The following is a 14,605-nucleotide window of genomic DNA, read 5'->3' as shown; positions in this document are numbered from 1 at the left end:
CGTTGGGGCACCTCTAGATTTTGTGACTTCTGATTGTTAATTGAATCCTTTAATTGCTCAAAAAAAGAAGAAAAAATATGAAGGATATATACACGGGGTAGTGACATTGTGATTCAAAGTTGAAATCTAAGTCATGATAATAATGGGCTGCTAATTCATTAGCAGCACTGGTCGATTGTGTTGCGTGGATATGTTAATTAGCAGCACTGGTGGATTGTGTTGCGTGGATATGTTATAGCCTTATAGGTATCAATAAGTATCATATCGGATACGATATGAATACGGGAATTTGACAAATTTTGAAAATACAAGATACAATATGGTTAGGATACGATAATTATTAAATTATTTATAAACATTATATACATATTTATATAAATTTAGTATTAAAAATAAAATTGTAGAGATAGAAAATCATATTTTAATATCTTGAGATAAACCGGCTGGTGGCGAGCTTCAAAAAGTGATGTTGTGATGATCAATGATGAGAGAAGCGATGCTGTGATGATCAATGATGAGAGAAGCGAGCAGGAAAGAACAAACGGACCATTAATTATTTAATTTTGGACTTTTAAGCTCAATTCATTTTAATTATTTATCAATTGGTCTCAAAAAATTTACCCCTAAAACTTTTAATTATTTTGCAATTTTGCCAAAAATGTATCCGAAAAATGTGTTCTTGTCGTGTCCATGTCGTATCCGATACTTTAGAATTTATTTATTTTTTTATTGCGGAAAGCATTGATGGTCGATATAAGAAATTTCAAGTTATTTTGTAAGGAAAAAATGGTCTCAAAAAAGTTTTTTTTTTTTTTTTTTTAAAAAAAAATTAAAAAAAAAAAGGTAAACTCAGCTGCGCACGTTTTCATCTGTAGGCAGAGATAAGCGATGGACCGTCACCCATTATTTTTCAAAATTTTAACGACACTTCCGCCGTCTAACCATATCATATTTGTCTTTGAATACGATTTCCTTAAAAAAAACAGGAATCATGTTTCGCTTTTTTAAAGCGAGCACAACTCTAAGTGGTAAAGTCGGCCACGAGAATAAGTGATGGAGGCGAGGTTGGAGTTGTGTCAACTATAGCGAGCGTAGAGGAGGTGGGAAGGTGAGGAGATGCTAAAGAGATGTAGAGCCTATCCGATGTGGACAAGTTCTTAGCCTCAGCTCGAGGTCCCTTAGTTTCAGTTTTGCTCAAGGGGCGATGTCATACATTGAACCTCCATACGAGGGCAAGCCCTTAATAGTGCACGAGTTACACGCACGTGGTTTTTCTACGGGATATGTGTGGTTTCCTGTATTCTTTTTTATAAATATTGGATTTGCTCATTTTATTTGCAACTTATCTCTTTCATTACAAGGGACACTCAAACTCTATCATATTTCTGACTTGAGCATTGGATAGACTACACCAAGACATCCTCTTGGTATCTCATAATACTTTTTGCTTGGTTTCAAATTTACCTCGAGCTTGAAACTTTGGACTTGGATTGAATTTAAACATCGGATATGATCCTCCAATTTTAGGGACTACCATGAGCATTACTTATAACTACGTTTGGAATGATGGCCTTGAAATGAAAGATTTCTCTATTTTTTTTTACTTATTTGTATAAAAAATAGAATCAAATGAATTTAAAATTTACTACATATTATGTTGGAAATATTGAATGAAAAAGGTTGAAGATGGAGTTGGAAACGTTGGAGGGAAAAAAAAAATTGTGCTCGAGGGCGCCTGACAAACGGCCAGGCAGTATCAAGAAAAACTTTGAGCGCTCGAGCGCAAGTTCCACGCTCGAGCACGCTTGGCAAGTGGCCAGGCAGTGGCCAAGCGAAAATCTACGTGCTCAAGCGCAAGATTTCAAGCTCGAGTGCGTCGTCTGACGTTTTCGAAATTGTATGACCTTTTTTGGGCCCTTTTTTGCTTTGGGATGCATCTTTCGACAAAAGAACACGTTCCTTGGACCCCAACCTGTGGTTGCATATATATAACAATCATCTGTCTAATGAATAACGCACAACATACGTATCAGAAATCATCAGAAATATTCAGCATACATTTTTCTTCTTCTTCTTCTTTTTTTTAAAAAAGAGAGTTCATAAATATTTTTGGGTAAGAAACTTGTGATTTACAATATTGTGATCATAAGTAGGAGTTGTTGTATTTTGAAAGAAGATTGCCAAACATCGTAAGCACCAAGAGCGGGACAAAATCTTCTTGAGAAAATCGTGTTCAACACGAGCCTCAACTGTTGAATTGATTTCTGTTTTCGTTTGCCACATTCAAGTTTTTAAAACCCATTATTACATATTAAACTATGCAATTTTTTTATAATAATTACACAGATTTTCAAACACACGTTTCATTTGAAATTCATCCCCAAATTTAAATAACTCGTCTCAAATCAAATTCATCATTCCAAGCCCAAATTTATTTACTATTAACAACTTGTCATACATAGCGACAATCCATCTTTATATAACCAATTAAGTATGTGCAATTGATTTTTATTTTTATTATTATTATTTTTTTTTTTCTGGTGAGAGAGCAACAAATAACAATCCACTTCTACTACTCTACCTATACAAAACCGGTATCCCCGTGACGATCCCGTTAGACACCTTGTTCTCCGCCGGGAAACCCATCCACGGCCGAGCGCAGCTGGCGGAACATTGAGCTTTCCCGCTTCCGCCTCTCACTTTCACCGACAAATTCACGATCCCATTCTTCTCCCCGCCACCGTCCCTCAACCTGTAACTCAAGAAACTCAATGAATTCTCCGGCAAAAAACCGCCGCAGAAATCCGTCACCGGGATGTTCGCCGATCCAATCGCCTTGTTGCCGGAATGCGCTTCTACGGTGATGAAACGAGCATGCACCGGCAGCTCCATCACCAGCTTCTGGTTCCAAGAGGGGCAGCTCCCTCCCTGCGGATCCATACCCGTCGAACGGGAGTTAAACGGGTCGGATCTCACCACTACGAAAGCGTTCTTCTTAACGGGTTGCCTCCGGTTCATCAGCAAACCTTCTGCAGATATCACTGTAACTTCGATCACCATTGATGGGGCCTTATCCATTATACAATTGGAAAATAAATTGGGAATGGGTTTTATTTTGTAAGTTGAAGAGATTATTATTGTTGTAGAATTGGAACACTTTGCAAGCAAAGCATAAATAGGGAGTGGTTCAAAGGAAGGGAAATGGAAAGAAGAAAGAAAGAGGAGAGGTGTTTCTGTGCTGCCGCTATTTTCCAGAGGGAAAAGGGTTGGAAATACCAATTTTATTAATATATTCTTTTTTTAGGAATAATAATAATAATAATAATAATAATAATAATAATAATAATAATAATAATAATAATTCCATGTTGGCGTGTGTTACATGAGACTTTATCCATTTTTTTGAAAAATAATTCAATGTTGGCGTGTGTTTCTCACTTTCATGACACTTTTATCCATTAACAGGTGAGACTACTGACTAGTATCGTTTTTGGTTTTGTTGGGTATAAAATTGATAAAAATTGAAACAGATAAAAACTAAAAGATGTTGTGAAAAGTAAAATTTATAAAACTCAAAAATTTAAAATATTCTCAAACTCCACACTTTAAATTTATTCTCTCAAATTGTATTTTTTTTTACACAAATGGAGAGAGCTATTTATAGATCTCAATGGGAGATTAGTCCAAAAATTAAATCATCATCATCTACATCATCACACACTAATTTTCAAAATAATACAACTCAATTTTTAATAATTCTAATATAATATAATATATTTTCAACACTCCCCCTTGTGATGATGATCGTCATATGATGATTGTCTTTATTACGTGTTTTATGCTGCCTCGTTAAAAACCTTGCTAGGAAAAACCCAGAGGGATAAAAACCATAGCAAGAAAAAAAGAGTGCAGCCACGTAAACTCCCCCTCATGTTAATATGAGTGATTCTTCACATATTCCGTAGATTGCGCATCCCAATGTTGTATATATGCTTTCTGAATATCGTCGTGGAAAGTGCCTTTGTGAAGAGATCTGATGAGTTCTCACTTGATTGAATGTAACAGATATCAATATCTTTATTCTTCTCAAGCTCTTGAGTGTAGGCAAAGAACTTTGGGGGGATATGTTTGGTTCTGTCACTTTTGATGTATCCTTCTTTCATTTGAGAAATACATGCAGCATTGTCTTCATACAACGTCACAGGCTTCTTGTCTACTGATAATCCACAAGAAGTTTGGATATGTTGTGTCATTGATTTTAACCACACACATTCACGACTTGCTTCATGTAATGCAATAATCTCGGCGTGATTTGATGAAGTTGTTACAAGTGTTTGTTTCTGTGAATGCCAATAAATTGCGGTGCCTCCACGAGTAAATACATATCCGGTTTGGGAACGTGCCTTATGTGGATCAGATAAATATCCAGCATCAGCATAACCAATGATACTTTGATTGATATCTTTTGAGTACAAAAGTCCCAAATCTGTCGTTCCTCGTAGATGACGGAATATATGTTTAATTCCGTTCCAGTGCCTCTTTGTTGGATATGAACTGAATCTTGCCAATAAATTTACAGCAAAAGATATATCAGGTCTAGTGCAATTTGCAAGATACATAAGGGCACCAATGACACTTAGATATGGTACTTCTGGACCAAGAATAACTTCATCATTCTCACATGGACGGAACAGATCATTTTCTATGTTTAATGATCTTACAACCATTGGAGTACTTAATGGATTTGATTTATCCATATTAAAACGTTTAAGGATTTTTTCTGTATAATTTGCCTGGTGGACAAAAATTCCACATTCTTTTTGTTCGATTTGCAAACCCAGACAGTACTTGGTTTTTCCAAGATCCTTCATTTCAAATTCTTCTTTCAAGTACATCATAACTTCTTGAATTTCTTTATTCGTTCCAATGATGTTTAAATCATCAACATATACAGCAATGATTACACATCCGGATGTTGTTTTCTTGATGAAAACACAAGGGCATATTGGATCATTTACATATCCCTTTTTCATCAAGTGATCACTTAGCCGATTATACCACATTCGGCCTGATTGCTTCAACCCATATAATGATCTTTGCAATTTTACAGAATAAAATTCTCTGGATTTTGAACTTTGTGCTTCAGGCATCTTAAATCCTTCAGGGATTTTCATGTATATATCACTATCAAGTGATCCGTATAAGTAAGCTGTAACAACATCCATAAGACACATTTCCAAATTTTCAGACACTGCCAAACTAATCAAATATCAAAACGTAATTGCATCCATAACAGGAGAATACGTTTCTTCATAATCAATTCCAGACCTTTGAGAAAAACCTTGTGCAACAAGTCTAGCTTTATATCTGACTATTTCATTTTTCTCATTTCGCTTTCGAATAAAAACTCATTTGTATCCAACAGGTTTTACACCTTCAGGTGTGAGGACTATAGGTCCAAAAACATTACGTTTATTCAGCGAATCCAATTCAACCTGGATGACATCTTTCCATTTGGCCCAATCATGACGAGTTTTACATTCACCAAAAGATTTTGGTTCATGATCCTCATTTCATTTATGATGTCACAAGCCACATTATAAGAAAATATCTCATCAATATCTTCTATGTCTTTTCGGTTCCATATTTTTCCAGTATTAATATAATTGATAGAGATTTCATGATTCTCGTCAGTTTGTGGTTCTGACAGAACATTTTCATCATCAGGTATTTCTTCTGGAACACCATTTTCTATTTTATGATCATCGTGCTTCTCTATGCATTTTTTTTTCCGAGGATTTTTATCCTTGGAACCGACTGGCCTTCCACGCTTCAGGCGTTTAATGACATCATGAGTGTCTTCAATCTGTTTCTTTGGAATTTTAATTCGAGTTGGGGCATTTACAACATGTATATATGATTTTGTCACCCCTTTTGTGTCTGCAAATGCATCTGGCATTTGATTTGCTATTCTTTGCAAATGTACAATTTGTTGTACATCTTTTTCACATTGTTTGGTCCTTGGATCCAAATGTAACAATGATGGTACATACCATGTGATTTCTTTTTCGATGTGTTTCTTTTCTCCCCCTAACACTGGGAAGATTTCTTCATTAAAATGACAATCAGCAAAGCGTGCTGTAAACACATCGCCTGTCTGAGGCTCAAGATATCGAATTATTGATGGACTATCATAACCGATATAAATACCGATTTTTCTTTGAGGACCCATTTTTTATCGTTGAGGTGGTGCAATAGGCACATACACCATACATCCAAAAATTCTTAGATGAGAGATATTTGGTTCTTTACCAAATGCAAGTTGCAATGGGGAGAATTTATGATATGCACTTGGTCTGATGCGAATTAATGCCGCAGCATGTAAAATTGCATGTCCCCATATAGAAATAGGGAGTTTTGTTTTCATAATCATTGGTCTAGCAATCAGTTGTAGACGTTTAATCAATGATTCAGCTAATTCATTTTGCGTATGAACATGAGCTACAAGATGTTCAACAGTGATTCCCATTGACATACAATAATCATTGAAAGTCTGGGATATATATTCTCCAGCATTATCAAGTCTTATTTTCTTGATTGTATAATCGGGAAATTGATTTCGCAATTTTATTATTTGAGCCATCAATCTTGCAAATGCCACATTCCGAGTTGACAATAAGCATACATGTGACCATCTGCTAGAGACATCGATCAATACTATAAAGTATCGAAATGGTCCACATGGTGGATGAATTGGCCCACAAATATCACCCTGAATACGTTCAAAAAATATGGGTGATTCAGTTTGGATTTTAGCTGGTGATGGTCTTATAATAAGTTTTCCAAGTGAACATGCTTTACATTGAAACTTATTATTCTGAAAGATCTTCTGGTCTTTCAGTGGATGACCATGTGTATTTTCAATAATTCTTCGCATCATTGTTGAACCTGGATGTCCCAATCGATCATGCCAATTTGTTAATATTGATGAATTATCCATCACCATATTTGATTCAATTGGACTTATATGTGTATAATGCAATCCAGTAGGGAGCATTGGTAGTTTTTCAACTACAAATTTCTTTCCTGACTTATATGCGGTAAGACACATATATTTCTGATTTCCATCAGTCATTGTCTCAGTATCATACCCATGAGAATATATGTCATTAAAACTCAACAAATTTCTTTTCGATCGTGGTGAATATAAAACATCATTTATCAAAAATTTTGTACCATTAGGTAACAAAAATTTCGCTTTACCAAAACCTTCAATCAAGTCTACAGGACCTAATATTGTATTCACCATTGTTTTTGTTGGTTTTAGTTCCAAGAAATATCTTTTATCTCGCAGAATAGTGTGCGTTGTACCACTATCCGGTATGCAAATTTCCATGATATTATTTCCATGTTTGCTCATAGCATTTTCCATATCAAACTTCACAATAATGTAATAAAGAAAAATTAAGTACAATACAAATGTAAAATATAACATGCTTTATAATACAAAAATGCATGAAAAATACAAATTTGTTACAATCTAGTCCCACCAATCTTTTAATCAATGTCTTCGAAATCATTCAAAAAATCTGCAGCACTGAAACTAGTTGAACCAATTAAATGGTCACTATTTTCAACAAAATTGGTCTCTTTTCCTTTCCCCTTTATCGATTCTTTATAGAGCTTACAGAGGTGCTCGGGGGCTCGACAAGTTCGTGACCAATGTCCCGGAGTGCCACATCTATAACAAACACTCTCGGTTCTTTTTGAGTGATTTTCATTTTCACTCATGTTTTCATGCTGCCTTTTTAGTGGGTGGTGCGTGACGCTCTTTTGAGATGAGTTACTGAAATAACTATCTCGATTATTTTCATATTCACTACCGCGTCCACGACCATGGTCATTTCTACGTCCACGTCCACGCCCACGCCCACGTCCTCGACCTCATCCACGACCAAAATCTGGTCTATTTCTTTGATTTTGGTTTTCATTTTTCATTACGACATTTGCTTCAGGAAATGCCGTTGATCCAGTGGGTCGGGATTGATGATTTCTTACTAACAATTCGTTGTTCTTTTCCGCCACAACAAGACATGCGATTAGTTCGGAATATCTAAAAAATCCACGCACTCTATACTGTTGTTGTAGAGTTATATTCGATGCGTGAAAAGTGAAAAATGTTTTCTCAAGCATTTCCATCTCTGTGACTTCAAGTCCACAGAATTTTAATTGCGAGACTATTCGATACATCACAGAATTATAATCACTGACTTTTTTAAAGTCTTGGAATCTCAACGTATTCCATTCATCACGGGCGGTCGGGAGTATCACTTCCCTTATATGCTCAAATCTTTCTTTCAGCCCTTTCCATAAAGTCATTGGGTCTTTTTCTGTGAGATACTCACATTTCAACCCTTCATCAAGATATCGGCGCAAGAAAATCATAGTTTTTGCTTTATCTTGTGAGGTTGATATATTATTTTCTTTAATGCTTTCACTTAGACCCAATGACTCAAGATGCATCTCAACATCAAGAGTCCATGGCATATAATTTTTTCCAGTGATATCGAGTGCAACGAATTCAAGCTTTGCCAAGTTTGACATGGTGGTACTAGAAAAATAACAATGCATTTTATTAGTTAATTTCCATTAATATGACAATACAAAATAATGGATAAACGATGAGTACAAGTAAGTGTACAAATAGAGAAAAAGCATGTGGTGAAAAATCGCTGGTGAGTACAAAACTCGTGAGCATGATGATCATAATCGTTATGAAAAATATCCTTAGAAAAGCCAAAAACTCCATCTTCTTCTTTTTCGAAAAAAAAAAAAACCGAGGAGAAAATTTTTTGAGATGAAGAATGAATTTTGGTGTGATTGAAAATGAGTTTGAGTGAAAATATTTATAGGCCAAAAACTAGCCGTTTGTTACCGTTGGGGGTAAAGAAAAATCGAGTATGTGTTGAATAAAAATTTGTGATAATGATACAATGCATATAATGATAATCATAATTAAATAATTATGTATATCATATCACATTATTATAAGATCGGTGTCGTAGACAGCCTTTTATATAATATTGTGAAATTATACCAATATAGTTAGTATAAAGCCAGGTATAGTATATCATATCACATTATTATAAGATCGGTGTCATAGACAACCTTTTATATAATAACATGACATTATACAAATATGATTATAATGTTTAAAAACCTTAGAGGCTTTTATACTTGTCGTATCCCTTACCGGAAGTGTGGGATGTCGTCTTAACATCCTACCAGGATTTATAACAAGTTTTTTAAAAAATTCATAACATGATATTATATATTAATATATACACAATAAAAATATATAAACAGTAAAATAAAAATTCTTACTTGTTGAATATTTTTGACTTCTTCTTGTATTTTGGAGCGTTGGAAATTATAAAGAACCTTCGAGCGATCGTGCTGATAACGTGTTGTGAAAAGTAAAATTTATAAAACTCAAAAACTCAAAATATTCTCAAACTCCACACTTTAAATTTATTCTCTCAAATTGTATTTTTCTACACAAATGGAGAGAGCTATTTATAGATCTCAATGGGAGATTAGTCCAAAAATTAAATCATCATCATCTACATCATCACACACTAATTTTTAAAATAATACAACTCAATTTTTAACAATTCTAATATAATATAATATATTTTCAACAAAAGACTCAATTTTTATAACATAAATAAATAACCAAACTGCAAAGATATTAGTATGAGTGACGAAATTGCAAATTTTTCTTATTTTTAAATTCTAAGTGTACGTATTATTTTTTATTCGATTCGATCTATAAAAAAATATTAATTATTTTAAAAAAAAGTTAACACCAAAGGGGACCCCATCCCACATGAGTCAAAGGCTCATTGGCTCATGCGAGAGTTAAATCGAGGGATGTGCACGAGCGGCAGAGACCTAAGGGAGGGAGCAACATGACCAACTCTCATACCCCCACAATATTTCAGCTAAGAATCTGCTCCACACGAGAATCGAACCCGCAACGTTGAAAAATTTCCAACTCGCCTTAGATATGAGATTATTGACATTAATTCTCGTGGTGAGACTGTGTCACATGATTGATACCTATTATCTAATTAACGGGAAGTTCTATGATGTCTTTTGGGTTGTTGCCTCAAGGGCATATCAATGGTCCATATTGATCTACAAATCAATTGATCATCTGAGAACCATTGATTTAGGCAGATGAACATATCTGCCAACATAGAACTTTCCCTAATTAACTTGGTTTTAAACTGCACGACCTGTCGTTGGTTGTTGATTTAAAAATAAAAATTAAGTAAAAAACGTGATTGTAGAAAAGATTGCCTTTTTAATAATATTTTAGCATTGATGACTTGGCTTCTCCGTGATACACGACTCGTTAGAGCATGTACAAGGATGTGAGAAAGTTGGTGTGGTCAAGTTGATAACTTGATCGCATGATGATGTCAGCGTTGATAACTTCATTGTGTGTTCCTACTTCCTACAATGGTGTGATGATGTTGTAGTGGTAATGTTGAAATAATATTTTTTTAATCAATTTAATAATTCTTTTAAAACATAATAAAAATACAAATAAATATAACAAATTAAAAATAAACATAATTAAAATTAAAAAACTACATTAAAAAAATGCACATAAATATAAAAAATAAATTTTTTTAAAACATAATTTTTTTTAAAAGCATACATAATATTCCAAAATAAAAAACAAACATGAAAAAAAGACACATAAATTAAACTTGACACAAGTAAATAAAAAAATAATTTAATTGATTTTGAAAAATATAGTCGCTGACCTTTTTAAATATTTTTATTAATTATTCTTAAATTTTTGATTTTTTTTACAAGTTATTTAATTTATTTTTAATTAAAATCATTTTTATAAATTAAAATAATATATCAACTAAGATCAACTCATGTTCATGTTTAAAAAAAATTTAAAAAAAAAACAAAAGATTGGTGGGGCCCATGCATAAAAAAAATTCAAAAAAAAAAGAAAAACAAGATTTGTGGGCTTCACCGCGCGGAGAGTCTCCGCGCGGGCCCACAATCTTGACTGCACGCGGAAACTCATTGCCCCTTGGAGGAAAAATGATTAAATGGGGCGATAAAGTTGGGCTTAATCGTCCCTTGGGCTTGCTCTTAGTCGTTAGAAGTTTCACGCAAGAAGCTGAGAAATAAGGTATTGTTCTATTATTTTGGCCCATTCGATGACATTTTATTATAATGATTTTATTATATTTTTTTATGATAAATTTTATATGAATATCATTTAAATTTTATAGGGGTAGTGATATTCATATTACATATATTTGTTCTATCGATGCTCAATCAGTGATATCGTATTTTGAATAATAATATAATATAATATAATAATACTTGAACATATGTTTAGTACAAAACATGTTTTAAATTTATTTTTGAAATAAAAATAAAGCATAATTTTTTTTTTCCTGAATTTCAAAATATTACGGAACGAAAGTTTGGAAAGAGTGACGATCTCGATATGATTGTTGGTTATGATTTCGCAGTTTTGAAATTTTATTTTCCAAAACTGTGTTTTTTTTTTTTTTAGTTGAAGCTGAGTTTTCAAAATATGGAGAGTGTTTAATTCATTTTTATTTTAAAAAATAAGATATTTTGTTTCTGTAGCTGTCAGATCTTATGAGAATTAGTATTTCATCTGTGCGATATACAAAGTGTTATTTTTATGTAATTTTTTTGCAAAATTAGTAAATATGAGTGTTTGAATAAATAATTAAAATACAAATAAATTAAGGTTGAATTTGTTAAATGATTTGAAATCTACCAATATAAATATATCTTCATTGTTTAGAGTGTTATTTTTATGTAATTTTTGGCAAAATTTGTAAATATGAGTGTTTGAATAAATAATTAAAATACAAATAAATTAAGGTTGAATTTGATTAAATGATTTGAAATTTACCAATATAAATGTATCTTCATTGTTTAGATAACTTTAAAAAATAAATAAAATAAAATTCATCTTGATATTTATTACACTACAATTGGGGTCATCACAACTGGAGTATTGAAATCAATTTAAATTCATTGTACTTGGAGGGGCGTTTGACAGAGTTTATAAATTTTGTAAATTTGTTTGGAAAACTAATATAAAACAGTTTTAAACGGTTGAAATAAGCTATTTGACATCTTTTAAGATGTTTTTTTATAAAAAAAGTTGTTACACCCCTATTTTTTTTTAAAATATTTTATTTTCATATTTTACTTCATCATGTTATCTTTGTATATTTAACATTTTATTATTTCTAAGGAATTTATTTATCCAATAATTATAAATTTGATGAATGAAATATTTGTATTCTATACAAAAACAAAATAGAAATTTTTTAAATTTTTAAAGCTGAAATAGCAAAATATAAAAAATAAATAAAATATAAAAATAAATAAAATAAAATAAAATATAGATACATAATATTTTGATAAGATAAATTACATTAAACTCCGTACAATTAGTATAAAATGTTCTTTCTATTAACCAAAATTAATATATAAAGTATATAAAGTTAAATAAACAAAAACAATTATAAGTATGATAATGAAAAACAATTTAAAAATTAAAACGTATATTTATCAATATTTTAATAATTTTTAGATCAAAAATTATATCACCAAATCATAATATTATATTTTATGAAATATCCTATATTATATTTATCTATAATTTTGAATTCAATCATATCTTATTTGAATTTTTAAATTTGATGATAACGTCTTCACTATTTTCGCAAATAATTTTTCGGTTGAAATATATATATATATATATATATATAATTTTTTAGATAAAATAATATTAACTTTTGTTGAATATTCAATATTATATCTATTTATAATTTAAATTAAATCACATATTATATTATTTTTAAATTTAATGATAATTGTTTACTATTTTTTAAAAATATTTTTGAACGAAAAAGTTTCATGTCTCTATTATTAGCACACTTTTCTGCATATATATATATATATATTTTAAAATTTTTAGATCAAATATATTATCTTTATAATATCATCTTATTTTTTTGAATATTCAATATTATCTCTATCTATAAATTTGAAATAAATAATATATTAATTGTATTTTTTTAAAATTTTATGATATATATTTACAATTTTTGGAAATGTCTTTTGGGCGGAAAAAGTTGTTTTATTTCTATTTGGGGGACTTTGTTGTTTATATATATATATATATATATATATATATATATATATATATTATCATTTATAATATCATCTTATTTTTTTGAATATTCAATATTATCTCTATCTATAAATTTGAAATAAATAATATATTAATTGTATTTTTTTAATTTTATGATATATATTTACTATTTTTGGAAATGTCTTTTGGGCGGGAAAAACTGTTTTATTTCTATTTGGGGGACTTTGTTGTTTTTATTTCGTATATAATTTTATTAAACATTAAATAATTCTATAATTTTGGCAATTCAATTAAAATGTATACACAAGCTAACTTAACAGTGACTACTACATCTGACGTGGGAAAAAAACAATTACAAATTATGAAAAACTTCTTTGAATACGACATTTGTCGTTGAATTTTTCTGGTTACCATCTGCATCACATATTAAAAGTTTGAGGCCCTTAGAACTTGTAACTCAGGATAAAGCAACGTACAGTTGGCCATGACTGAAAACGGGTTTTTTCAAAAAAAAAAAAGTCCTACATGAGATTAATGATTGTCCTTGACTTTTGTTAATTGTCATTGCATACGAAACAATCAACAAAAATTGTCTTCATTGGAACTTGAAAGGAAGTCTTAGATAAGAAGGAGTTAATGACATTCTTGGAATAAGAACTATATGACCAGTATTACTTCTAGTAAGAATCTGTCCTTCCAAAACATGGTTCCCAAGCCTCGTTAGAATCAATCTAGTTCCATTGCATAATCTAAGAGAATGGTATTTTGTAACAACATAACCGGAGTTCCAACCTTCAAGTTTAGCTCGTGATTCGGAACTCCAGAACATCTAATTCCATTTAAGAATTCGGGCATATGGACATTATGCAATAGATCAATCTAGTTCCATTGCATAATCTCTGAATTGTTTAGCGATGTCATGTATTCATTTATGGATTGAACAACATCGAGAGTCGGTGCTAATATAGCTCTTGGAAGTATGCTGTATCACTTATCGTAGTACCAAAAAACGGATATGTACTCTCCACTATTGTTGCAATAAGATCATTGCAGACTTTCAGCAACATTTCATCCGGAATATCAAAGTTCACATAACCATCATTTGGTTCTTTAATTTTTCCATCTCCTATATTTGCAATCCAATATGAAAATCTCTTAATTTCATCACCTTCATCACAATCCAAATTCAGTCGCATATTCTTAGTCAATCTCAAAACTTTGCAATGTCTCCATATATATGACGAATTAATAGTAGTATGAACAATATCCGGTCTACTTCCCTTCGGAATAACAGACAAAATCTGTCAAAAATCACCACCGAATACAATTGTCTTGCCTCCAAATGGGAGTTGAAAGCATTGT

The 14,605-nt window shown here is 31.5% G+C and overlaps 1 protein-coding gene across 1 annotated transcript; it reads right to left on the bottom strand.

Annotated features, from left to right (window-relative positions):
* Window positions 1-2,414: 2,414 nt before the first annotated feature.
* On the bottom strand, window positions 2,415-3,148 carry LOC140884368 (BON1-associated protein 2-like). The gene has a single exon (XM_073291109.1). The coding sequence runs from the start codon at window positions 3,076-3,078 to the stop codon at window positions 2,578-2,580; it is 501 nt and encodes a 166-aa protein (XP_073147210.1). The 5' UTR covers window positions 3,079-3,148; the 3' UTR covers window positions 2,415-2,577.
* Window positions 3,149-14,605: the final 11,457 nt, after the last annotated feature.

Source organism: Henckelia pumila, chromosome 2 (assembly GCF_033568475.1).
Source record: "Henckelia pumila isolate YLH828 chromosome 2, ASM3356847v2, whole genome shotgun sequence".
NCBI lineage: Eukaryota > Viridiplantae > Streptophyta > Magnoliopsida > Lamiales > Gesneriaceae > Henckelia > Henckelia pumila.
This window is presented reverse-complemented; position numbering and strand designations above follow the sequence as displayed.

Coding starts and splice junctions, on each gene's coding strand:
- LOC140884368 (XM_073291109.1), bottom strand. CDS start 3,078: ATGGATAAGGCCCCATCAATGGTGATCGAAGTTACAGTGATATCTGCA.